This window comes from Quercus lobata, chromosome 2 (genome assembly GCF_001633185.2).
Source record: "Quercus lobata isolate SW786 chromosome 2, ValleyOak3.0 Primary Assembly, whole genome shotgun sequence".
NCBI classification, from domain to species: domain Eukaryota; kingdom Viridiplantae; phylum Streptophyta; class Magnoliopsida; order Fagales; family Fagaceae; genus Quercus; species Quercus lobata.
The window spans coordinates 67,506,524-67,534,520 of record NC_044905.1 but is presented as its reverse complement, the minus strand read 5'-3'; the positions used below and the strand labels follow the sequence as shown (position 1 = coordinate 67,534,520).

General features: G+C 35.5%; 2 protein-coding genes across 4 annotated transcripts; one reads left to right on the top strand and one right to left on the bottom strand.

The window, feature by feature from the left end:
* Positions 1-364: 364 nt before the first annotated feature.
* Positions 365-15,291, bottom strand: LOC115976283 (nuclear transport factor 2-like). Of its 3 annotated transcripts, none has more exons than XM_031097475.1 (9): positions 15,088-15,291; positions 11,841-12,026; positions 3,094-3,388; positions 2,760-2,992; positions 2,513-2,681; positions 2,202-2,323; positions 2,030-2,092; positions 1,372-1,435; positions 365-1,040 (listed from the first exon to the last, which is right to left on the bottom strand). In XM_031097475.1, the coding sequence occupies exons 2-9, from the start codon at positions 12,024-12,026 to the stop codon at positions 787-789; spliced, it is 1,386 nt and encodes a 461-aa protein (XP_030953335.1). In that variant the 5' UTR covers positions 15,088-15,291; the 3' UTR covers positions 365-786. The 3 variants fall into 3 exon arrangements, with proteins under 3 accessions (XP_030953335.1, XP_030953336.1, XP_030953334.1); XM_031097476.1 differs by having other exon boundaries at positions 2,030-2,095; positions 2,760-2,965; positions 15,088-15,290; XM_031097474.1 differs by having other exon boundaries at positions 2,030-2,095; positions 15,088-15,289.
* Positions 15,292-26,508: 11,217 nt separating this feature from the next.
* On the top strand, positions 26,509-27,729 carry LOC115968903. Its single transcript, XM_031088445.1, has 3 exons — positions 26,509-26,593; positions 27,116-27,273; positions 27,376-27,729. The coding sequence occupies exons 1-3, from the start codon at positions 26,509-26,511 to the stop codon at positions 27,727-27,729; spliced, it is 597 nt and encodes a 198-aa protein (XP_030944305.1).
* Positions 27,730-27,997: the final 268 nt, after the last annotated feature.

The following is a 27,997-nucleotide window of genomic DNA, read 5'->3' as shown; positions in this document are numbered from 1 at the left end:
TGCAAATGGAGAACACGCATATGAAAGGCAGGAACAAACAAAAATGACGTTTATAAAGAGATAAACAGACAAGTAAATAAATGTGAATCACAGAAAGTCACACATCCAGGTTATTACATTTAAAAAAAAGAAAAAAAAAAGAAAAAGTTCTTTGAGCTATAGGTTAATCCCAGATTACTTTGAGAATATAGGAAGAACATGTATATTATCTAGTAGTTCCAACTTCCAACCAACACACTTAGAACACTCTCCAGAGGTTTTTACATCACGTTAAGATTTCATCAAGGTTGAATGTCTAAATTCATCAATCCAAGATTATTTTAGACGAAGACTGAGTAACCCCAAAGTATATTCTAGCCAATCATTAACGGAATGCATTCCCAAAAAAAATAAAAATAAAAATAAAGAATCAGAAAAACATCACATCTACTCAATGGTTAAGATCATCCCATTAGAAAAACTACAACTATGCAACTTCCATTGAGAGCTATCATCAAAAGTTTCTTGGTGGAGCTGGAGGATGACCAGAAGATGCAGCAAAGCTACCTTTGAACCCAACAGGGAAAAAGAGCTCTAAACATTTTTACCTAGGGCAAAAAAAAAAAAAAAAAAAAAAAAAAAAAAAAAACCTACACTACTGAAAATGCCTTTCCATCTCAATGTCACTCCAACTTCAGAGTCCAAAGGTTAAACTATCTGATTAAATCACTTTCAGTTCTTTGATGCTAGCACTGACCATAGAAACAATTTTGTCAAAACTGGCTTCCAAAATTCACCACTAGAGTTTCATGAGGAAACATTTTGCTTTGGTCCACTGGAACGGCCTCCTCTCCCTCTGCCTTGCTGATAACCTTCGCCACGCCCAGCAGGACCCCTACCTCGACCAGGGAAGTCACTACCTCGACCAGGGAAGTCACCCCTGTTTCCATAATCACTTCTACCATATCCCCGGCCACCGCCATAACTTCCACGGCTCTTGAAGCTCTCATTACGATACAATACCCTTCCAGAAGAGAACCTACCTCTTCCACTACTACCAACTGCAAGAAACAAGAACATGAACTATGTCAACCCAGCATAGAGTTTGATCATCCACAATGATATGCAGCCTCTTTAACAGCCAAATATTAGTTAATATCATTTCCCTTCTCTGAGTTTTTTTCATTATTTTATTTTTATAATTCAATAATTACAACAAGGGAGGGGGAATTCAAGCCCTAGATGTCATAAACACACCAGGAGATGCCAATCAATTAAGCTACAGGGCTCTTGACATTTTCCTTCTCCAAGTATAATAAACTTTGAATTAACTGTATCAAAATTTTCGTTATATTTGGGTGAGAATCCATATGATAATTCATTCCCAATTACCTCGTGTAGTAGTTCTCTTTATTTCAACAACAGCCTTACGCCCGCCAATAATGATAGGTGAACCCTGAAATATCACACAACATTTTTTAATAGGCATAAAATCAGAGGCATAAAACCCCAATGATTGTTGTACAATATGCTCTGCAACATGCGACTAATCTTAGTGAAGTTCTCCTATGTCATAAATAAAAATAATTGAGATAGCAGCTTGGTCGAACTGTGACTATAAAGGCAAGAGAGAATTATTTTGGATTGTTAAATTACACATGCACCCAATTTTTGAACCCACAACCTCATCCTCACCTTGTTCTACAAGGGAAGGAAGCACCATTTGAGCTAAGAATACATGGCAAGAACTATAAAGAATCCTTTTAACAGTATTCTACTCACATTCCATGCAAAAAGAAGATTTACGTCAAACCAATGTCAATCAGCAGCTCAAAAGAGAATGATCTAAAGCTTGATAAACGGCGTGATGGCCTATAAGTTGATTATAGTCCTCAATTGGATTAGAATAGCCAAAAAAGGGAAAAAGAGAAAACATGTTTGATCCTGATGGCAGCTGGGATGACAGATGGAAACTAATCACTTTCAACATCCAAATTCCAAAAACAACAAAAAAAATTTCAATGAAAATTGAGTATAACAAGGACAATACCTCAATTGCTCTATTCATGGAGCTAAATGACTGAAATTCAACAAAGCCAAAACAGTATCCCTGCTGCTGCACAGACCCAAAGCCCCCAAGAGAGGCAGTGGGGAGATAAAACCATGTCAGGAAATGCTGAACTGAGAATATATTCTATGCATTTTATGCATCCGATACCAACCTTATTATTTCTGACTTGGATGCCTCCTGGCTTGATTGGCCCAAATTTCTTGAATTCCACCTCAAGCTGCTCAGCTGTCATGCTGAAGGGCAGATTACGAATGTAGATAGAGTGGCCCTCAACTGTGAGAATTAAAATGTAGATATTAAAATCACACAGATTTTGGCGAAGTGTTAATGAGAAGCAGGACACTAAGACGCCAAACCATGGAGGTATTTTCAAAATTTAAATACAAGTGCAATCATGGGGAAGACCACAATGTATTGTACAACACATGCAAAGGAAAAGAAAACCACAAAGATATAATATACCATCCTCTTGAGTATTGCTACTTTCGGGAGTACCAACACTACTTGGGGCTGATGCTTCTGGAATAGAAGTAGGTGGCACAGATCCAAGTGACTGATTCTCACTTTTCTTAGGAACCACCTTCATTGTATTAGTATTAGTTGGCCCTGGACTCCCTTTTATTACTCTGACCTACATGAATAAATAAGAAATTTTAAGAAATAATTCTATGGCAATGCTTGCTGGAGAGAAGTCTTTATATGAACTCACAATTGATGCATAAGACTGCTTTGGAGTATCATCCTGCACTGAAGAAGACGATTCTACAGCTATGGAAACATCATCACCATTTGAATGAGATGGAGGCTGCACAGCCTCCTTTTCAATAGCCAATTGTATCTCATGCTCGGATGGGTCATAAGATTTCTCAACAACATTTCCATCCTCTTCCACAGGAGAAGTTTCAGGATCTGTTGCTGGAGGATCAGAAACATGAGTGGGCTCTGGCAAAAAAAAAAAAATATATATATATATATTAAAGGTATTCCTGATGCAATGTCAGAATGGAATAACAAAAGCAATAATAACAGTAGTATAACCTTACCTCGTTCAGAAATTTTGGGGACTGTTGTCACATCATTAACTCCATTAACTGCATGGTTGTCCAATGGCTCACCATCTTCTACATACCTAAAAACATCATTAAGGACAAAGTATCCATTGTCTTGTGGAGCAAGAAAAAACGATTGCGCAAATTTCCTTCTCAAGTTATCCTTGCCCGTTAGACATCCAGTTACTAACACAGTTACTCCATCCTTATAAGATTTCTGAGCATCTGCAGTCTTTATCTCAGCCTTAAAGTCTTTGTACTCCAAGGATAGAATCTTCTCATTGATACCCTTAACCAAAAAAAAAAAACACTTTATTTTCTTTGCACAAAGTAGTGCCCTTTCCCAGTTTCGATTGGTTGATAGTTGTTAAAGATCCCACAGAATGGTTTACGACCAATCAAGTTAACAAATATTTCTTTAAAACTAGAATTTTTTTTTTTTTGGGGGGCCCGGGGGGAGTTATGCAAGACAGAAATCAAAATGAAATTTGCAGAAAGAAACAAAAGAAAAAAAAAGGATAAATCCTAAGAGTTAGCACCTAAGGTTGCTTGGAGTCAGCACAAAGCAGGATAGAAAACCAAGGAGTCAACACCTAGAGTTTCCTGGAGTCAACACCATACGATTGCAAAAAAATTTAATATTAAATCAAGCATAACAAACTAAACCTTGGGACCTTTAAATAGAATTCCCAAGCTACAAGACTAATTTTCTAACCAAGCAAGATATGAAATAAAGCCCTAAACCTAACAGGAAAAAATAATTCTTGAACAGTTACATAAATGCAAATACAACTTAAATCCTATAAATCATAGTATTTTCTAATAAATATCAATTGGGCCCAATTCGTAACGGGCATCCATTGTCTAGGCATGTGATCAGGGGCATGCATCTGGTGTTCGCTCCAACTCTCTTGGGGTGGGACAAATTCAACACCATCTAGTTTGGCTTCTGCCAGCAGTAATAGTAGTCTAGCAAATCAGGATCTAATTGTTGCAGCTCCTCTCTGATGATCCAAACGAAGTCTGGATCTAATGGTCATCCTTTCCAATGAATTAGGTAGCACTACACTTCTCCATCCCTGTTGAAAATAATCTACTCATCCAAAATAGAATCAATATGTTTTTTTAACTTGTGGGTGAAAGATTTATAGGTGCAGGATCAAGTATAGATATGTCGCCGGGATCATGAGAAGACTCATCAAAAGGGATATCTAGAATAATTGCTAAATCCTTTATATTAAAAGTAGAGCTAATGTCATTAACCAGATAAAAAGTCAATGTGAAGCCAACCATTTCAATACTTTGAACAGGTTGGCACTATAGGCATGGAGACCGATGCTCTATGGAGGAGGGTTATTGAGGTGAAATATGGGAATGCTTGGGGTGGTTGGTGCACGAAAAAGGTGACCAGTGCTTATGGTGTTAGCTTGTGGAGATTTATTAGAAGTGGTTGGCTGAATTTTTCTAAACTCATTCTGTATGATGTGGGGAATGGTACTAGAGTGAAGTTTTGGAAGCATGTGTGGTGTGGAGATCGTACTCTCCAAGAGGCTTTTCCGGAACTTTATTGTATTAATAGGACAAAGGATTCTTCAGTAGCGGTGGTTATGTGTTGGTCTAGTGGGAGGATTCATTGGGATGCTAAATTTCGTCGTCCACCACAAGATTGGGAACAAGAATCCTTTGATCTGTTTATGGATATGGTCTACACTTCAACTGTACGAGGGTTGGGTCCTGATAGGGTTTGTAGGAAGCTAGCAAGGAGAAGAGGTTTTGAGGTTAAAGGATTCTATCTTTCTTTCTACCCTCCTACTCTCTTATCCTTCCCTTGGAGAATGATATGGCAATCGAAGGTTCCTCCAAGAGTAGCTTTCTTTTCATGGTCTGCTTCCTTAGGAAAGATTTTAACAACAAATAACCTTCGCAAAAGACGTGTGCTAGTTCTTGATTGGTGCTATATGTGTAAGAGTTGTGGGGAGTCAGTGGATCATCTTCTTCTTCACTGCCCCATAGCTTGTGAGTTGTGGTCGTTGGTGTTTTGTTTGTTTAGAATCCACTAGGTTATGCCTCACAAGGTTATTGAGTTGTTTGAGTCTTGGTAGGGTATGTTTGGACAACATCGAAACATATATTTGTGGAGGCTTGTGCCTCATTGCTTGATATGGTGTATTTGGCGTGAAAGAAATGCTAAAAGCTTTGAGGGATGTGAATGCTCTATGCTAGAGATTAAGTCTTTGTTTTTACACACTCTCCTTGATTGGAGTGTTGTCTTTTGTCATCTTTCTTGTTCTTCCCTTACTGTTTTACTTGATTGTTGTAATTTTGGTTCTTGATTTGTGCCCCCATAGTACATGCCCAATGTACTTGGGTTGGCTGTTTTCTTATTTTAATAAAATTTTCGTTACTTATCAAAAAAAAAAAAAAAAAAAATTGGCACTATAGGCTTGAAGTTGCGTAACTGTTTTGGAGGGAAACTGTTTAGGCTTAATTGGAACCATGAAATAATCCCCCACTGGAAATAACATATAATTAATCAACCTGGATTTTATGTACACTTGGAGATTGCTTACTGATCTCATGTTGTAATTTTTGGATATGAAGTGTCAATGTCCCTACTGACTCATATGCCTTTAACAGATGGTGATCAAGAGGGGATCTAAAGGCTTCCTATGGTTTTGACCATGTATGCCTTCAAACAAAGTCATTCATATAGACATAGTGATATGACTATCATATGCAAATTGGGTGGAGGGGGAAATAAAATCATCATTCTTTTCCCTCTCAAGCTCTTTTAGTTTTATAATGCTTAAGCCATTTTTCTTAGTTTGCATTTTTAGGCAGTGCTAATGTACAGTCAACTTCACTCATCTTAGGTGCACCAAGACTACTTTCTAAGGGCTCTAATTGAGGTGCTATAGCTTAAATGCTACCTGGGTAGTTAGGGTTGCCCTCTTACTCTTCATCTATGTCTTGGATTTCATCAATGTTAGACTTATTAACTAGTTTCTTCAAGATTTTCCTTGCATCCTCTTTTTCTTATCCCTTAATCAGGAGAGTTTTATTGGGACAGGCTAGTACATGACCAAAGACTAGGCATCTAAAGCATCAAGCTTGGGAGTTTTGTTTAGGAGGTTCATTAGCCACTTCTTTTCTTTAGTAATCTTTGCTTAAAGGTGTGTTGTTGGGTTTGGGCCGGAGCTGATGTGGACCTACCAAAGACTTACTACCAGACGCTGAGGGTTACTAGATGTGGGTTGGGTTTCAAGTCGCCTCACAAACTGGGGTCTGGTTACCAATTCATAGTTTTGAACACGGTATATGCTTGGGCTAAGGTGTTTGACCTCCTGTAGAACAAGTTCCTTCTTGAGGTCTTTATTCAGACCTTTCCTAAACCTACTGCATCCTCAAGGTAATTGTCTCATCATTAAGTATACAGCATTTCATCATGTACTCATCAAATTGTGCCATGTAGTCAGAGACAGGCCTATTTCTTTGTCTCAGGCTGTTCCACTGATTAGGAAGCTTAACTTGGTAGAATTGGGGTAGGTATTTCTCATAGAGCTTTGCCTTCATTTCTTCCCAATAAAGTATAAGGGGTTCATATATCCAAGCAAATAGTTGTTCAATACTTTTCCATAGAAGTTTTGTTCTACTTATGAGTTTCATTTTGGAAAATTTGACTCTTTAGTCCTAATTCCTAAAGCAACTTATAACACTCAATGAAGCAATTCATTTTTTTTTTATTGGTAAGCTACACATACACCTAGTGGGTCTTGAATCCATGACCTCACCCTTCATTCCATTATTATGGGAAAACAAATTGACAATTCAGCTATGATTCATCGGCCAAAGTATCCATCTCATGTAACCAGTTAGTCAACACTAGTGGATCAAGATGACTGCCAAATGTAGGCACTTCAACTCTTATGTTCCCTCTTATCCTTCCATTAGAATTTCTAGGTTCCCTGGGATCATCATGATTATATTATCCCTGACCTATGCCTTGATCCCTATTAAAATTATCTTCACGATTTTGCCCAGAGGGGTGGTATGTTATTGCCTCCTGCGTGGAATGTGCCTTCATTGCTATAGGTCTTTCTTTGGAAGGACGTCTTTGATGAATCAAACGGGCATCAAGGGAATCAAACCTAGTGTCCAACTTCTTGGACTTTGCAAACAAATCTTGGATAACTTTCAAAATATTTAGAGTTTGTTCAATGGTAAACTAAGACTCGTAACAAGAAAATATAAGACCACTATGCAAATGCATTCATGGGGCATGCTCAATATAGCTGCGATTGAGATTAATAAACAAAACCCTTCATAGTTTAGTTTTCAATATAAAATAAAGCCTAACAAATACAAGTTGCAAAATTTGAAAACTAATACCTTTTTAATATTAATTATTTAAATTTCCACTGTTTTGAAATCATTTGGGAATCTAGCCTTATTTCTAAAATCATGTTTTGGAAACATGATTTTAAGTGTTAAAATCAAGTTTTTTCAAAACATGATTTCACATTAGCTCATCCAATTCAGTAGAATTTTAAGTGAAGTTGTGTTTTCAAAACACTATTTAAAAAAAAAAAAAAAAAAAAAGGCTACATCCCCCAATAACTTCAAAACAGCACCAATATAATAATTGTTATTAAATAATATAGTTTTGCAATTTTTTCCAGGAAACTTGGTCCATACTTCAAACTAATAAATTGCGATCAGGTAGTGATAGAGTTCACAGTACAGAAGGTGTCCAAATAAAAGTCAACTTTCTAAGCTAGCTCAATGGTTAATAATGAGGATTAAGTGCCTACATAAAGAAAATAATGATGAGATTTAAATGGTAAATTGAATCCGCTATAGAAAGAGGAAGTTCAGACCTAGGTTAGAGGATATTGCTAACCTGGACTTGATCGGTTACCAGGGACGGGCCCAGGATTTTAAGCTAGTAGGGGCCGGGGGAAAAAAAAAAAACTCCAAATAGGCATCATATAGTATTAAAAAATTATAAATACACAAAATTGTTGTTTCTAAATACATTAAGATGCAAAGATTTACCAACAAAGACAAAAACAAAAAGAAAATAATGTTTTTTTTTTTTTTAATACTAGGCAGGCTATGATTTTTTGTTGTTGTTGTTGTTTAAGTTAGAGCATTCACAGTGGTGGTACTAAAAATTTTAGCTTTTAGCATCTTAAAAAACTACTTTATCTATTTTACCACCCCATTTTACAATACACCCAATATCAAATGTTCAATTTTTTTGTTACTTCATTTAAAATAATATAAACAATTCATTAAAATAATAAAGGAAGGGAGAGAATCTGAGTTTTTTAATTGAAGGAAGAGATAATTTTAATAAAATATTGTATTTTATTTTTAACAAGTATTTATATCAATTTACCGTAATTGCAAAAAATTTAGCTTTATCTTCTCCAATAACACATGATTTTTTGGTTCTTTGGTGATAATTTTTTTTTTCTAAAATATAATCACCATTGTGAATGTTTTTATTGTTTTTGTTAAGTTTTTGGGTTTGGATAGTTGTTATTTGGGTGAGGTTAACTAGGCTTATTGAGGAGAAGGGAGGCATAAGGTTTTGGAAGGGGGTTCAACTATAAAAATGAAATATATAATAACAATAAAAAATAAAAAAAAATTATGGACCCGGGGGGCACGGGCCCCAACCTGGGTCCGTCCGTGTCTCCGTCCCTGTTGGTTACTACAAGAGCTATTTACTTTTTGAATACCAAAAGGGCCCAACATTAGGATACGTGGACCTAGATGTATGGGCTTTCATACCCAATGACCTCTTGTCCATCACTTAACAAAGATTTCCTCCCTTTCAAATCAATTCCAAATCAACATTTACAAACAAAACCTTGAAATTAAAGAACCAGTGGGAAAGTTTCCCAAATATGACAATAAAATTGCTTACGAATGCAAATCAATTTGAAGAGATGCTCAAGGCAATGATCAGGTGCAGTCCGGTGATGATTACAGATGTCCTTGTGGCAAGCCTCAACTTAAGTGACAATTGAATGGCTCAGTTTAGGAGGCACTCAGGGTGCAAACCTTGGTTTTGGCAGTGATGCACAAAGACTATGAGTGAAATGACGATACTTGAAGACCACGACGCTTTTCTCAACTCATCTTACACTATCAGTGTCAGTCTTGTGATTGAAGCCGACTTTAGCTATTTTTCGACTTTTTATAATGGAAGGATGGTACATTTTTTTTGTTTGTGTATTTTGTTGGATAACAGTATGGGTGATTTTCCTTGGGTACTTGAGTGGGTGATGGTGACTCATTAGATTGTGGGTGGCTTATCATCTGGGCGTGGGAGTAGCTGGTGGAATTCTTGATCAAAGGTGGTATGGTGTTTCAATGTTGGTGTCTGAGGGTGGTGACTGTGGTGGATCGAGGATTGCTCTTTTACCAAATTTGATGCAACTCAAAAAGATTTTTTTTTTTTTTTAATAAGTAAAACTCAAAAAGAAATTTAAGGGAAAGAAACCAAAAAAAAAAAAAACAAAAAACAAAAGAATAAAACTTAAGAGTCGACGCCTAGTGTGGGTGGCCTGAAGTCAGCACCAAGTGGGATTGAAAACTGATGAGTCAGCACGCAGGATTCTTAGAGTCAACACCAAGCAATTAGAAAATCCCAAAGAAATCTTATAACCAAATCAAGCATAACAATACTGAAACTTGGGGCTGTCAATAGAAGTCCCAAACTACATTTCTAACCAAGCAAGTAAAGGATATAAAGTCCTAAACCTAATAGGTATAAATAATTCTTGACCAATTACATAAGTGGAAATAAAAATTAAATCCTATAAATTTTAATAATGTATAATAAATATCAACTGGGCCCAGTTAGTATCTGGTGATTGCACCAGGGAGAGTAGCTATGATACAAAGTGCAGCAAAATTGCAGGCTCTAAAGAAAATAATAACCTGCTATGTCTTTTGCCCAATTATCGCCCTTACTTTTTCTTTTTCTTTTTTTCCTGCTTTGGGGGGGGGGGGTAAGCATCTAAAGAAAATAATAACCTGTTATGTATTTGTTATTGCCTTTACACCAGGTGATGCCCTTTTTTATTATGACATGGCTCACAAAGGTAGGGATACATGACCACAACCGCCAAAACCGTGTATTAGGTAATCTAGGAGAACTCCTAGTGGGGATTGAACCCAGGATATTTGGGTCTAAATCTCATCCCAAGCCTCCAACCACCAGGCTGCACCTTGCACCTTTACAGGTTAACACCAGGTGATGCCCTTACAATTTGATATTTGATTGAGTTGTTCAAAACACCTCAGAAATGGTTTACTACCAATCAAGTTAATAAAATATCTCTTTAAGACTAGGGTTTTTAAATTTATTACTAGAGAGAGTTGCTAAAATACAAGGTGCAACCAAGTCAAAATTTACCAGCACATTGAATGTGTGTTTTTGTCATTGAATGGTTAAAAATGAAACTAGTAAATTGTTACCCTCTATTTACTAGTGAAATTTTATTTCAAGATTGGAATATTAGTAAATTACTTTAATAGTCCATTTTATATCTGCATATATATAAGTTCCACATAAAATTGTCAACACCATACCGTACCAATCAATATTTACTGTACTGACCACTAAAACAGTATAAATACCACCCTGAAATGAACAGGATAAAATAGCAGCTTCTATTGGGGTTTTCGAATGTTTCAGCCGATATTTCCATTTTGGCTGGAGAGTTGAAATTTAAAAAATATATATAAAAAAAATAAAGAGGTTATGAAAAATGCTATTTGGGCTGATATATTGGGATAATGTAATTGAGCTAATAGATTGGACTTATAAAATATGTGGACTTTAGCCTTTATATACACACACACACACAAACACACAGAGACAATCCCGAAATGGTACGCTAGTCCACTTAAACAATCTCTGGTACAATATTGTCAACTTTGGTTTCACAAATAGAATGTCAAATGTTATTGTTAAATTATTGATTCTCCGAAAAGCTTAAACTATTAGGAAATAAATTTAATCATCTAATCACAATTTTAACACTCCCCTTCCTGTGTTGCTTAAACTCCCTCTTAATAAGTGGGGCCCAACATGTGGGGTTTTTAACATTTTAAATGAGAGGTAAAGTAGATATAGGAATCAAACTCAATATCTCCTACTCTGATATCATGTTAAATTACAAATTCACCATTTCCTAACAGCTTAAACTTTTGGGAGAATCGGTAATTTAATAGTTATATTCAAATATTAAAATTTTCTTTTCTCTAACTTCAAATTATCCTTATGATGGATTTGTTTAACTTGCAACAAGTTATTCTAACCAAAGGCATTAGTTAGAATCTGATGTAAGCTAGTTGCCTAGATGCTATAATAAACAGAGCAGTTAGCCTTTTGTTGATGGGCAGAATCATGCAGGTATGAGCATTTTAAAGCAGCATACATCAAGTATTTTTTTTTTAAGCCAACAAAAGGTCACATTTAAATGTGAAAACTAGTCCTGGTGCATCATATTGTGCAAATGATGATAACTTCTGAATACTTGATCAGTTTTCTATGCCATAGAATGACCTTGTCATCTAACCTAAACAGTGATAACAACATAAAGAACTATGAACAACGGCTCTTCTATTCAATAGACAATAACTGATTCCAATATTTATCTTTAGGATAATTCACTGAAAAAGTTATATAAACCCAATTAGTAGTGAATCAAGAAACGTACTTGCATGGTTGTCACTGAGTTCATCACACCATTAGAATCAGGCCGGCTTAGCACACTTGAATCTTGATAGAATCTATAGACCAATTCTGGTGAGTGGTGAAGAATATGGTAGTACTGCTCAACAAAAGCATTTCCAACCACTTGGGCACTGGGGGTAGTAGGAGGATTTGCAGTTTGCAAGGCCATCTGTTGAAATGCCAGCACAAGAATACTCAAAATTATCTCCCACATCTCTTAAAAGTAAAACCGCTAAAAATTGAAAAACAACAAACCATGGAATATCTAAGTCCCAACAGATGAGTGAGACAAACAGGCCTTACTTTTAATCACATTATTGCTGTGATACGATTAAATGATATTAATGACATAATCACCAATGTTCTGTTAGCACCTAAACAAATCAATAGACTTGCAAGAACCAACAAGATGTCTTTACACCTTCAAGATTTTCTTTTAAAAAAATTGACATTAACAGAAAGATTTTGTGGTCACCATTACAGATATTCTCGAGAACAGATTTGGAGGTGAAATTGCTTCCTTCCATGAAAGGTGATGATAATTGACTGAGCCCGATCACCTGTACTCCAGTGGCAGTTTATTGATCCCCATGCAGTTGTTATTTCAAAGGAGAAAATGGTTAATGATGATGTTTCAAAGCGAGTCATGAAGAGTATCAAGGGATTGAGTGAGTTTTTAGGCATCTCCTATGAGGGATTAGCTGCTATTGAAAAAAGGATGGCAAGAGAATGATGGCTCCTCTAGTAATAGGAAGAAAGGGACAAAAACACAGTAAAGAGTAATTGAGAATTGGAGATTATCTTTTTCTACCAATTATGATGGTAGGGAGGAGGCAAAAGTCACAGGGTATCGATTGGTTACAAAATGAAACTTTGAATATTATCCAATGTTAGGGAGACTAATGATACTAGGAAAAGAGCAGTGGTTAAGAATATGATGGAGGCTGCAGCAATGGAGACCCGTTGAGTTGATAAAAAGGAAGATTGATTGGGTTTCTTTGGGTCAGGCAAGGGGTGTGTTCTTGACATGGGATAAGAGAATGTTCTTGACATGGGATAAGAGAATGGTGAGTAAAGAAGAGGAAAGCTTGGTACTTTTACCCAAATTATTATTATTTTTTGATAGGTAAAATAGGATATCAATAAAAAAGACTACTCCATGGAAAAAAAAAATGAGGTAGCCAGAAAAATAGAGGAGATATACTAAGCTATGTCTATGGAGGAGGGTCATAGGGGCTGAGTACAAAGAGATGTGGAGGTCATAGGTGTTTTGCGGAGGTTAGTGGTGCTCATGATGTGAGTTTATGGAAGAATATTAGGCATGGTTGGGAGAGGTTCTTGAAGTAGATTAGATATTTAGTGGGGGATGGTAGTTGCATTCGTTTTTGGCATGATTTTATGGTGTAGTGATTTGCCTCTTAAGAGTTCTTTTACCTACTTTGTTTGCAATTGCAGTGAATAAAGACATTGCTATAGCAAATTACATGGACAGAGTGTGTCCCACTTTCTCTCAGGAATTGCATGATTAGGAGCTTGAATCTGTTGAGAATTCTTTTCACTTTTTGTGGATCATAGAATGGGAATGGAATGAATAGGATGGGTTGGGTGGGTAATATCTAAGAATAAAAGGTTTGATGTGAGGTCTGGCAATCAGACTTTACAAGGGGATGTGTTGTGGACTTCCCATGACAAGCAATATGGAAGGCAAAAGTTTTGATAAAGGTTGCTCATGGTAAAATCCTAATAATGGACAATCTAAGGAAGTGTAATATAATCATTGTTGATTGGTGCTAAAGAGTTGATTAGTAGAACTTTTTCTACACTGTGATATAGCTTGGGAGCTTTACGCTATTGGGAATTTATTAGGTAATGATAAATTGATTAATGAGCTTTTTGTTGGAGAGACAGTTTTGAGAGACTTCAAAGTTTAAATGTGTGGCATGTGATTCCTTTCTAGATGTTTTTCAGAATGGAGATCTCCTTGCTTCAATTGAAACTCTTATTTCTCAGATCTTTGTCTGATTGGTTGGGGGAAATTGGGGGTTTTGCTTCTTCCTCTTTGCCGAAAATTTTTAAATCATCATAATTTTAGGTCTTAGTTTTTTCTTGCATTGCTCTTGTACACTTCACATGTACTAAGCTTTGTCTTTAATAGAAGGGTAAATTACAATGAGCAACCCGAGGTATAACTAAATTAGACCGCTATACCCAAATCTTAAGAAATGATACTCCAACCCAAAATAATTCAAAAATGAGGGTAGAGTGTCAATTACTTTGACCATTTGAGGAGCGTCATATCTTGAAAAATGGTTTTAACAAGTCTAATTTCACCATTCCTCAGAGATGTCAATGTAATTTACCCTGAACAAAATTTCTGTTATTCATTAAAAGAAGCTCCACAATGTGATCCAACAAAGATAAAAACCGGAGTCATAAATAGGATGGCTTCTAGCATTTATTCTCTTTGCCACAGAGTGTTGATGGGTGGGTTAAGGGTGAACGAAATAGGATTTTAAAAAGATTACAAGCACTTGCACCCCTACTATAGGAACTGGCATCAGGGGAGTGACTAAACTAAAATAACAGTCAGGAAAAAATTCACATTCACAAAGCTAGAAACAAAAGGCTATAGATAGTAACATCACAGCAAGCAAGTGCTACAAACACAAAACACATTCTTTATAAAGGACAGAGAACCAGGCTTTAATACATGAATCTCCACATTCTCACATAAACCCCAAGGAAAAAGATCAACTCAAAGAAAATCACAAAACACCAAAATTTTGGAAAAGATTTAGATCCTCAAAGCAACATCAGCAATTTCCTTGGATCCAAACAAAGCAATACCCAAAAAATCTAAAACCCTAAACCAAACTCAGAACACAAAAAAATCAAGGAAACCCATTTGAGGGAACAAGGTATATTTGCTAAAATCGACAACCCATCTTTGAACATTCACATAATTAAACAAAAGGTAATTAAAATTAAACAAAAAAAAATCAATACTTAAAAAAAAAAAAAATAGAGATTGAGCTGCCTCATTACACATAATAATGCCTGATTGTAAAAAGAAAGGTAATTTATTTCTCTATGAACAAAAGGGTATTCATTTATGAAAAAGATTGAGCAAAATAAAGGCTATAAAAAATTTTAAGAAAACCGAAGAAATGTTTTATGGGATTATGTGAAAAATTGAATGCTTGTGAGTGTGAGAGTAAGAGTGAGAGTACCTCTTTGTGGAAATGCTTAGCTTTGTTGCAATGGACACAGATTGGCTACGATGAGATGGTACAGTATCTTCACCACCGGACTTCAGAGAGACAGAGAGATAGAGAGAGAAACAGTTGGCGCACGAAAAGGGCAAAATAGGAGAGATCCTGAAAGCTACTTATGAACTGTGATGTATTTTTTTTCCCTCTTGGGGTGTAAATGTAATCAGCATATGTCAGGTTTCTTTCCATGCAGTTTTTCCAGTTATGAAAAAAGAAGAGATGAAAGAGGCTTTTTTTTTTTTTTTTTTTGTTTATTTTAGAATCAAAGAAATGAAATAATTAAAGGTCTTTTTGTATGTTTAGATTGTACTAATTAGTTCATCTTTCCTCAAAAAAAAAAAAAAAAAAACCTAAATGTCCTCTGTATGCTTCCATTATATTTGCAATGTAAAACATACAAAAAGGGACAAATATTGTATATATTTACAAAAAATTGTACAATATTTATATTCATTTGCAAATGTGTATGACATTTATCACTTTTTGAACGTCTATCACATAAATTATATTGTACCATATAATGTAAAATAAGAATTTCTCATAATAAATACAAAAACTACTTGTGAGGTCCCGAATCCCGAACATAAATAAAAGCACTAAGCACAGTTTGAAAGCTCCCTACTTTTTTAAGTTTTTTACTTCCTTCCAATGCCCCGTCTTGGTTGTAAAAGAGTAGATGAATATATTAAACGATGTTAAGTGATGCTTGTGCTTATGGTAAAAAGTGGATATTTTTTATAATAAAAAAATGGACCAAAAAAAAAAAAGTGAACTTGTTATTTATTTATTTATTTATTTATTTATTTTTGCTCTTAAATAAGGTCTCGTTTGGGAGGAGAGGATGCAATGGAATGGAAAAGAATGAAAATAATAATTTTAGAGTATTCTTCTATTCCCTTCCCTTATTTGAAAGTTTTAATAGAGGGAATGAAAAGTTCATTCTCTTATTTAGGAGTTTAAGTGGAAAGGAATAAAATTGGTAAGAGGGAATACTCATTCCTCTCTATTTCCTTAAAATCTCAAATTTTCATTCCTTCTGAAATTGAGAAAAATAGGAAAGAATGAAATTAGATTTAATAAATTTTTTACTAAAACTCCCAAAATAACCTATATATTTAACAATTTATTTTAAAATAAGGGTCTAATATTGTCATAAAATAATTTTATTCTATTCTCTCCATATTACTCCCAAACAAAATTACTTACATTCCATTCATTTTTATTCCTTTATTTTAAAACATTCAATCAAACTTACTTAATTTCATTATTTTTCATTCATTTCCCTTACTTAAATACATTCTATTCCATTCAATTCATTTCCACTCTTTTATGATCATTTTATTTCATTCCCTTATGAACTCTCAAACGAAGCCTAAAGGGGTGGTTTAAAGTTTGTAGGATATAATGTCTTAAAAAAGAGAATGTTGTATGATTTGGATGTAAGACTTTTTTTTTTTTTTTTTTTTGGGCTTATAAATACATGTTTTAAAATAATTTGGTGAAATAGCACCATTTGAAAGTTATTTGGAGAAGTAGCATTTTTTGTACCTCGCCTTTTCAAGAGACTCATCCCAGCAAGCAAGCATGATGAAACTCATATCTTAAAGAGACAAGATATCAACGCATCATGCTAATCTAGGTCAAATGATGTGGCTAATTAAAAAAATTTTGGTCCACATCAATCTGATATCTTTAAGAGATGAGATTCATGTAAGTACATTTTTCTCCCCTCCCTTTTTCCCTTTCAATCTACTTTGCCAAAATTTGTCTCCCACTATCTCCATTTCAACCACCAACCACCAATTGGAAGTGCCACCATTATGTCGAACTGTAGACACCCCATTTTATAGTTGCGAGTCAATTCACTAACTAATGGTAAAATGGTATGTAGTTCCAACAAGGAAAGAATAAAAATGTCGTTTAATTCATTAGATGAGCAAGCACTTAATTTTAAATCACATTAGAGTTCAAAATGACATCTTTAATGCTAAAATCAGATTCCTGGATTGAAAGATCAATCCACATGAATTCTTGGAATTTAGGGTAAATGCATGGGATTATGACTATTTAATTATAATTGATTCTTAAACTAAATAACTTTAATTAATTACAAGTGATAAGAACTTTTAGCGAAAAGAATTTCACTAGCCTTCCAAGAGAATAAACAATCCAGCTTTATTTCCTATGATTGTTTTATCTTTCTTTCTTCCCCCTGATTTCCTAGCCTTGTTCTTATCTCAACTTTGTTTTGGTCGTATTTAAGCTATGGTCTCAATAAATAATTATCATGGATGAGTTGGTGAAGTATGAGCACTACAAAAAATAAGCTTATTTGCAATGGTCAAAGTTCATCGCAAAAGCACAAAAAGCCGTCGTAAATTCGTATTACCAACGACAAAAAGCCGTCGACGTCCGTCAGCAAAAGCCTCATGGGTAATACTATATTGCCGACAAGGTCGTCGCTAACACTTATTTTCAACAGCAAAACTCTGTCGTAAGTACTTAATAATTGCCATCGCAAATTTAGCTTCATACGAGGAAGTTAAACGACCAAATAGAGTTTGCGACGAACTAAGGCTGTCGTTAATGTTTTTTTTTTTTTTTTTCGACAACTAAAAGTCATCATAAATACTTGCCTTGTCGTCAAAAATAGAACTTCAAATGAGGAAGTTGGTCGACCAAATACCTTTTGCGATGAACAATGAACATCGTTAATGTATTTTTTCGATAACTAAAAGCCATAGTAAATACCTAGTTTTTCATCGAAAATATAGCATCAATGCAACCAATTACTTTTTTTTGACGAACTTTAGCCATTATTAAAAACCATTTATCTCGTCACTCATACATTATTTGCAAAAAAATAGCTCCGTCGAAAAAAAATTTATGATATTTTTATTTTATTTGATAATATCAAATATTTCTGTATATGGAATAATTAATATATAAATTATAAACACAAATCTATAATTGTTCATAAAAGTTTCTTCATTCAAATAACAAACACAAATCCATAATTGTTCAAAACTAATAAGTGCATTAAAAATGAAAATACTAAAAGGTCTACAAAATAGCATGTTTGTTCAATAATACATGAAGGCTATATTATATCCTTTACTAAACTTGAAAGCATAAATATTGGAAGATCAATTATCATCTGAGTCAATGTCGTCCTCCATCTAAGAGTCATCTTCCTCTTGTGTCATTATTTACATTGTGATCTCCTCCTCTAGCATTAGTTTGCAATATTTTAAATTAAATTGAATAAATATATAAGAACATTGTAGTGCTCCAGTTGATAAGAACTTAAAGAATACATCTGCCACCAATAACCATATTAATAGTACATCTCCATCACCCTTAACAATATATCCATCACCACAACAAGTCACATGAAATCACATATGTACCAACAATAGCAATTAATTGAAAATTATAATGAGCAAATTTATCACTTATTTCAACAACCTAAATAAAATAGCAAAAACAAAAATTTTAATGTTGATTATACTGAGAAAATATGTGTGTGTAGTAGTTGCTTGCATATAATTAAAGCCCATCGATTTCAAAACATTTTTTATAATAAAAGCTATCACCTCTTTCAATTGACTGATTGTTCCCTCCAATAACCCCACTTATCATATCATAAGTTTATAGAAAATACTGGAAAAAAAAAGTTTAGAACTTTAGTATTTTTCATTTTTAATATAAATATAAATAAAATAATATAACTTTAGAGATTGTTAAAGTTAATAAGCCTTTTATATATATATATATATATATATATGTCTAAACTACATGTATTCGTTAGTCTAATATGATCTATCAATATATATTGCATATAAATAATATTAAAAGAATAATATAATCATCAATCCTATTATATAACTATAAGCTGCTTTTGTCTTTACTTGGAACTTTACTAACGAAGAAGAGGCAAACTCAAACAGGGCAAACTCTAAAAGGCTAAAACACAAATTGAACAAAGCACTATTATCAAGTTAAAAACGCTCCCCATGAATCAACAGATTGGTTAAGGCCACCAATACACACAAACATTACACTATGGGCTAGTACCAAACTATCAAGAACTTTGCCTACAATACTAGATGATATATTATGAAAGAGGTATATCTAAACCAAACCCAAAATTTAGATAAATGAAATAAACAAGCAAATACATTTACTAAACCACAATACATTAACAAAAAAAAAAAAAAATCAAAAGATAAGGATCTAAGAAGACCAACCTTTTGGGTTTGATTATGATTGGGAGAAAGAGAGAGAATGAACAATATATGGAGATAAGGGGGGGGGGGGGGGGGGCAAGGGAGGGCGATGGATTGAAAAAAAAAAAGGTGGGGGCGCTTGTTTTTTAGTGAAAGGGAGAGGGAGAGTGCTAGGGTGCTAGGGTTTTGTCTTTTCCTTCTTCTTTTTTTTTTTCTTCTTCTTTTTTTTTTTTTTTTTACTAAAAGATAAAATGATATTGTGGGGTCTTCTTTATATATATATATATATATATATATATATAAGTAATAATAATAAGGCATGGCTGGGCTTGTTTTAAATCAATGTAACTTATTTATTTATTTTTTTATAACAAAACTATGTATTTCATTTATGACAACCATGCCACTTTTTTTTTTTTTTTTTGTTATCACTTTGAAATATCACTTTTTATTAATTATTATTATTAATAAAAGATAGAAACACTATGAAATCTCACTTCTTGCAATTTTTTTTTTTTTTACATCAAGTTTTCTTTTTTGATAAAAGAAGATAGATTGTTTATTTATTTATTTAACATCTCAATTTAAAATAGGAAAGAGAGATGAGAGACATTCTTCACATCAGCCAAAGCTTGAATGTGAATGTGACTTGTGGATGATTTAAGAAATGGAGATGTGGATGTAGTGAAGAGATTACTTACTATGTACCAACAATTTTTCAGTTTTCCAATAGGTCATAGACCCAACTTCAATGTTGACCATGTTTGACCAAATATTGATCAATTTTGACCAAATTTTGCAAACTTTGACTACTCATTTTTCACAATCTGACCGTTTGATTTTTGTCATACTTTACAAATACCAATATATAATCACATTCTTCTAATCTAACGGTTAGATTTTGGATTTAAGTCTAGAACATTATAGACATGTGTCATTGTACCAACACATCAAGAAATTTTGATTGGTCATGTTCTCAAAATCCAACCGTTTGATTAAGCTCAAAGTTCATCAAAACAAATATTTTATCACACTCTTTCAATCCAATGGTCAAATTTTAAATCAGATTATGGCATAAGATGGAAGAGTGTTGTTGCATCCACCTATCATGAAACTTCAATCACTAAAAATATTCAATTTTCTTTCAAGAGAGTTATATACTATATAAACATTACTAAGAATTGAGAAAATGATCTAAAAAACACAACTCAAAATCTACAAAATGACTGTGGGGGCCAACTATCATGAAGGTAATATTAAAACTGTATGAATTGGGTCTATGGCTCAATCTGAGGATATCAATCAATCCGAGGATGATCAAGCAAGGTTATAATGAGAATGGTATAAGAAGAAGAAATAAAGATTGTACGTGATAGTCCAAAATATGTCCGAGGAAAAAAGTTATCTCGAAAATGGAGATCCGAGGTTAGTAAGAATGTCTTATCATCCCAGACATCCTTCAAAGTTGCATCACAACTAAGAGTCGGACATTGGATAAGGGATGAGTAAAGGGAGGCAACAAATATCTTCAAAAACTACTGCCTCCACATTAAATGCCTCCCAACTAACTCTCTGGTCGTATTAATGTGTAGGTGATACCTAAACAGTGGTCAAGCAGCCTTACAGCCACTAGTTGATGGTTCTGGGAGGTGTTAGATGGGACAAGAAGGAGTTCCTAGAATCTAACCTATACGTGTATGGTAGGGATGATACCAAGATTGTAGTATATAACATAGGAAGATGGTCTAAGAAAGGGGATCGGAAAAAATCAAGAAGTCTTTGTAATAATACTGTAAACTCTTGTAACTTTGTTCATCAACAGGACATCATAATATAATCTCCCTAGGCTAGGCCGAGAATAGATTTTCTTATCTTATTTGTATTTAATGATCTTGAATCAGCAACTTTTATTGTCTTTCTTCTGGAATAGATCTAGTTTTTTCATCCATGCTCTACAAATTCATTGTTTGGGCTTGTTGGGCTAAAACCCACTCCTATACTGGATCCAATCCAACTTCAGTCCTTACAATGACCATAATGGATTTGTATGTGACTTTCGACTACCTTGTTTTGCTATTTTAAAACTTGAAACTGATAAAAACATGAAAATCAATAAAACCTTAAAACATTGACTAAAACCCAAAACCCATTTAAAACCTCCCTGATCAACCTAATTTGATCAAATCTAGTGGTCTTGGAACCAACTTTGAAGTTGGACCAAAGATTGAACAAGTTTAATAGACTTTGACGAATTTTTGCAAGATTTGACTACTCTGTTCTCACAATCTGACTATTTGATTGTCACTATAATTTACAAACACAAATATTTCACCACATTCTTCCAATCCAACGGTCAGATTTTGGATCTCTATCTAGTTGCATGATGGACACATATTGTTGTACCCACCTAATGGGAAACTTTGATTAACCCTATTGACACAATCCGACCATCCAAAATAGCTGAAATATGCCATCAAAGCTAGGAGATGACCGAAATACCCATAAACTTCTAAAATAACCAAAACACAACCCAAAACCTACAAAATGACCAAAGTGTCCCACAAAGGTTTAAGATGATCAATATACCTTTTACCTCTAAAATGACCAAAATAGCCCTTAAATACTTGGAGGGTCTTGAAAGATGTTTTTGTGCAGCTTTTAAAATTAAGATTGAGGAAAATTCACCATTAAAAGAAAATAACCATTTTTTATGGCCATATGTATGTTGGAAATCACCTTTATTGTGACGAATTTACCTTACCGTCACTAATACTTTCTTTTCTTAAGAAAAATTTAACTACGAACGACAACCAACATGTCCGTCGCAAATAACAAATGCAATATATAGTGATGGGAAAAAAAGAGTTAAACACATGAAAAATAAGGGCATGAATTCCCCATTTGAAAAAAAGTACCATTGTCGATGGCTTAGGTCCATCACAAATCTTATTTATTGTGAGGGATCCAAGTCCATCACTAATACATTTTTTCTTTTAAAACAAATTAACTATTTACCATGGTCAACATGTTCGTCGCAAATACAAACTCAATTAGAAAAATAAAAAACAATAATTGTGATGGATAAATGTCATCACAAATATGAAAACTAAGGGGGGAATTTTCCCTCCAAAATATTTTACCATTTTCAATAGCTTTATGTCTATCGCTAATATTCTCTTTTTATATTTACGATGGAAGAATGTTTGTCACAAATACTAACACCATAAAAATATTTTTGGTATTTTGGACACATGAAAGCCGTCACAAGTGTTAATAGTTTTGACGGTTTTCTTCAGTCATCGTAAATAATACTTTATTAGCGATGAATATTTTTATTCCATCGCAAAAAGTAAGGCGAGAACACTTCCCTTCAAAAAAAATCATATTTTCGACCAAAATCATAAGCATTTTCGATAGACTTATTTTGCTATCACAAATGTTTTAATATTTGACAAGTAATTGTCGACGAAAGAGACTTGCCGTCAAAAAAGCTATTTTTTCCGATGGATTTTTGTAGTCATCGAAAAAGTTTCGTTGCAAATAGCAATCTTTTTTGTAGTGTGGATATTGTTGGAAATTGCCTCAAAATGCAATACATTCTTCTGATTTGAATTCCTTGCATTAGTCATATAATTTCTCTTACATTTTTTTCTCGCTTTGATCATTTTGATCAATATGGGTGGAATTTGTAGTTTTTTCATTGAATTTAAGCTTTTCCAACTGGTGGTTAAGGAAGGAGGAAATTTTTTCTCACGTATTTTTGAACGAGGTAAACACTTCATGAAGTCAATATTCATGGGCAAGAATGTAGCGTTATGGTTGATGAAGAATATAGAACACACGGTGGTCAGAATCGATCCCAAACAGTTTTTTACACTTAGGGAAGGAGATACCGCATACACTTTGTAGCGGGGATCAAACTCCTTTGGTTAGTTCCTTTTAGTGTTTGAACTCAAAGTTGCAGACATAGAAGAACTGTCATAATTCCTGGAGGCAAAGCACAAAATGGTTGGAAGGTCTTTGGGCTTGAACTGAGGAAGATGTTGGAATCTGACCAATATGCTTTAGGTGGTTCAGGCCAGGCCAAATTTGTGTCTCAGCCATAGAGGAGAATGTCGGGGTTTCATCCCTCCTGGTCTTTTGTTGAGACACTAAAGGGTTAGGTGTAGACAAGGGATGTGACTCAGTCACAACATATTACAACCAAGGATAAGGATAAAAATATGATTAAGGGGGAGTTTGTGGAGAGGCAGAATCAGTCAAGGGGGTTGTTGGCGATGAATCTGAGCTTACAGGTACTAAGGTGGGGGATTTTCCAGTGGGTAAGCCTGATACAATGGTGGTGGGAGGAAGGGATAGGAGGGAGCAGTGCATCAATGTGGATACAAAATTAGGTGAGCGAATTCCGGCAGAAAACAGGAAACGTATCCCAATAAGATTCAATTTGAATTCAAAATCAAATTAAAATGGGAAGATGAGTGATATAAGGAGATCATGCTGGATATGGAGTGGTTTAATTGTGGAAGTTGATGTGAAAGGAAGGAGACGGGTTTCCTGGGATAGCAATAAAGGGGGAGTAAAAATTTCAAATGGGTAACACGAGCTTCTAAGGAACTTGGAAAGGGCAAGTTGGGTTTGATCTCTAACAAGTTGGTAGCCCTGATTCAAAACCAAACTGCGGTGGGCTCAGACCAAGTTTGTAACAACCAAGTGGGCCTTACCTCTAACCTATAGTCCACCAGCCCAATCAGGATGGAAATGTGCGAGAGCTCATCCTTGTTTGACTAGAGACCATCAACGCCAATGCAGCTAACGAAGATTCTGTTGCTTAAAATGAGGTGATGAGTCGACATGATGAGTCTAAGAGGATGGTTGACACCACAGTTGCTAGTGGACTTCATGCCGAGGAGTCACTAACGCCAATGGTTAAGTCCGATATAGTGCAAAATCACTCATCGATGATGGCAAAGAGCTCAAATGGCTGTGAGACCTCGATTGGTCAAACCAAGAAGATGGGTCGCCCCTTGAAGTCATCGGTGGTGACCCAGTGTCCTGTTTCTGATGGGTCCCACATCGAGGATACACTGATGACACTAGATAGGGCCTATACAGCACCAATCCACTCCACGAGGATGGAAACGATGTCTAATCCTCGAACCTCGAACTTGGGTTACCTTGCGAAGCCATTGGGGGAGGCTGAGTGCCTTGTTTTCGATGGGTCTCGTGCCGATGAGCCTTCGATCACACTGGGAAAGGCAGAAACAAAGGACGACAAGGCATCAATTGGTCTTGTGTTATCTAATTATGTTCTGAGTATATCGAGAACTAGGACTAAGGATTTGGGTATTCAGGATGGAGATGAAGGTGGTCAAGTTGATTGTGCAAGTGATATTCAAGGGATAGACACATCCCATCAAGCTAATCAGTTATTGGTGCTGGCATTGACTGAGGTAGATGTAGTTAGTGCAGATATAGGCTTGGGTAATGGAGATAGTTTATCTCCCTTGATGACTATTAATCCTCTGGGATTGGTTGTGTCGGCTGAGTTGAATAGTAAATCTGAGGTGATGGGGTTTGATAATACACTGAATATTTCAAATTGGGTGAATATAGAATCCCTGGTTTCAGTAAGCTGATGGGGCTTTCTTTGGGTCGACATGAGGAGATGTGTATTATGCTCTTATAAAGGCTTAAGAGGGAGATTGGAGCTGCCAATCTGATGCACAGGAAAGATGTAGCCCATCGAAAAGTTGTTTCCAAGGATAAAGGGAATAGGGATTTGAGGAATTTGATTTCTTTGGTTAATTATGATGGTAGATAGTGTTCTTGACTGCATTACTGAGATTGTAGTAGGGAGTTTATAGTTTTAATGAAGTTGAAAATGGTGTCTTGGAATGTTTGAGGACTGAATGATTTGTGGAAATGTTTTGTAGTTAGAAATTTACTACGTGAGTGGAATTGTGATGTAGTTTGCCTACAAGAAACTAAGCTCGCTAGTATGAATAGACAGTTGGTTTGCAGCTTGGGGAGTTGTCCTTATGTAGATTGGGTGACTTTGGATGCAGATCAGACAGCTGGTAGGGTTTTGATGATATGGGATAGAAGGGCTTTAGAAAAGTTGGAAGTAATGGTGGGTCACTTTTCCGTATCAGTTTGGTGGCAGGGTGTGGGAGATGGTTTTATTTAGGCATGCTTTGGGATTTATGGTCCAAATGATAATAACTTGAGGGGGCAGATGTGGGATGAGCTGACTGGAATCTAGCAACTTTGGGAAGTTCCATGGTGTTACATAGGAGACTTCAATATTGTTCACTTCCCAAGTGAACAATTGGGGGGCTCGTGCCTTATTACGGCTATGGAGAATTATTTTGAGTTCATTGAGAAGCTTAATTTGATAGATTTGACGTTGGAAGGAGGGAGTTATACTTGGTCTAGTGGTTTGGATCAGCATTCGATGTCTAGGATAGATAGGGCTTTGGTTTCTCATGATTGGGAGGATCATTAGCCAGATGTGATCCAACGGATTTTACCTCGATCTGTTTCAGACCACTTCCCCATATTAGTGGAGGCAGGAGGGATATTGAGGGGAAAGATTCCCTTTAGGTTTAAGAACATGTGGTTGAAGACGGATGGGTTCACAGATAGGGTTCATTCTTGGTGGAATCAATATTCTTTCTCAGGTACTCCTAGTTTTGTGCTTACCAAGAAGCTGAAGGCTCTGAAAGAAGATATTATTCAGTGGAACCGTAGTGAGTTTGGGAATGTAGGTCGTCAGAGGAAAGAATTGTTGGAGGCCTTGAAATTATTGGATGCTAAGGAAGAGGAGTATGGCCTTTCTGAAGTGGAGATAAGTGAGAAGGCTGTGGTGAGATCTCAGATACATAACCTTCTCTCTTTGGAAGAAGTCTTATGGAGACAAAAATCAAGGATGCTATGCATTAAGGAAGGAGACAACAATATCAAATTCTTCCATAAGGTGGCAAATTCTAGGAGAAGGTATAATTATATTAGTATGGTGGAGGTGGATGGAGTTACTTATGAGAACGAATTAGAGATGACAGACGAAGTTGTATAGTTTTATAAAAATTTATACAAGAAGACAGAGGATGAAGGCCTTTTGTGGAATTTGGAGTTTGATCAGATAGAGGAAATGGAGAGGAACTGGCTTGAATGGAGGTTTGAAAAGGAGGAGATTCTTCGAGTTGTCAAAGAGTTGGAAGGAGATAAAGCTCCAGGTCCTGATGGTTTCACTATGGCTTTCTATCACCATTATTAGGGAGTTATGGAAAGAGATGTCTTAGCTATGTTTGAAGAGTTTTATCAATACAGTAAGTTTGAAAAATATCTTAATGCAACTTTCATAGCCTTAATCCCTAGGAAGAACAGTGCTTCCAATATTCGAGATTTCAAACCTATTAGCTTAGTGGGGAGTGTATACAAGATCTTGGCTAAGGTTTTGGCAAACCACCTGAAAGAGGTTTTGGATTAACTGATATCTGAGTCTCAAAACAGTTTTGTGGGTGGTAGACATATACTTGATTCAGTTTTTATTGCTAATGAGTGTGTTGATAGTAGGGTGAAGAGTAAGATTTCAGGGGTTATTTGAAAGCTGGACATTGAGAAAGCTTATGATCATGTGAATTGGGAGGCTGTTCTAGATTTGTTGAAGAGAATGGGATTTGGGGTGAGGTGGTGTCGGTGGATTTGTACATGTATATCTATAGTCCAATTCTCTGTCTTGTTTAATGGGTCCCCAGCTGACCTTTTTGGAAGTTTGAGGGGATTGAGACAAGGGGACCCGCTTTCGCCTATGTTGTTTCTGGTTATGATGGAGGTCTTTAGTAGGATGATGAAAAGAGTTGAAGGGGCTGGTTTACTTCGAGGTTTTAGGGCTGATGGTAGACGGGGTGGAGAGGTATGTGTCTCACATATTTTGTTTGCAGATGATATGATTATGTTTTGCGATGTAGATGAGGAACAAATTCTACATGTTCGAATGCTTCTTCTTTGTTTCTAGGCCGTGACAGGTTTAAGGGTTAATGCTTTGAAGAATGAGATGGTTTCCATATGGGAGGTTCCTAATGTCCATGTCTTGGTAGAGATTTTGGGTTGTCAGATTGGATCTTTGCCTATGACTTATCTTGGTATGGCATTGGGGGCGTCCCACAAGTCACCTACTATTTGGAATTCTATTTTGGAGAAACTTGAGCGTAAGTTGGCTGGGTGGAAGAAGATGTACCTGTCAAAAGGTGGAAGATTGACGTTGCTTAAGAGTACATTATCTAATTTTCCTACTTACTTTTTATCCCTTTTTACTATTCCTACACATGTGGCTAATAAAATTGAGAGGTTGCAAAGGGATTTCTTGTAGGGGGATTCCAAGACATATTTGGTGGGATGGGACAAGGTGTGTGCACCATAGTAAGGAAATTAACTACTTTAATAAAGCCCTACTAGGAAAATGGTTATGGCAGTTTGGGGTTGAGGAGACAAGGCTTTGGAGAAGGGTTGTAGCTCTAAAATTTAGGGAAGAGTGGGGGGGATGGACTTCCAAGCTAAATAGAGGGGTACATGGGTGTGGGTTGTGGAGAAGTATTCGAATGGGTTGGGTGGCTTTTAGCAAAAATATTTGGTTTAAA

Coding starts and splice junctions, on each gene's coding strand:
- LOC115968903 (XM_031088445.1), top strand. CDS start 26,509: ATGGAGAGGAACTGGCTTGAATGGAGGTTTGAAAAGGAGGAGATTCTT. Junction 26,594..27,115: donor GGAAGGAGATAAAGCTCCAG/GTCCTGATGGTT, acceptor ATGGGTCCCCAG/CTGACCTTTTTGGAAGTTTG. Junction 27,274..27,375: donor ATGGTAGACGGGGTGGAGAG/GTATGTGTCTCA, acceptor CTTTGTTTCTAG/GCCGTGACAGGTTTAAGGGT.
- LOC115976283 (XM_031097474.1), bottom strand. CDS start 12,026: ATGGCCTTGCAAACTGCAAATCCTCCTACTACCCCCAGTGCCCAAGTG. Junction 1,436..2,029: donor CCATGAATAGAGCAATTGAG/GTATTGTCCTTG, acceptor GTGATATTTCAG/GGTTCACCTATCATTATTGG. Junction 1,041..1,371: donor AAAGAGAACTACTACACGAG/GTAATTGGGAAT, acceptor TGTTTCTTGCAG/TTGGTAGTAGTGGAAGAGGT.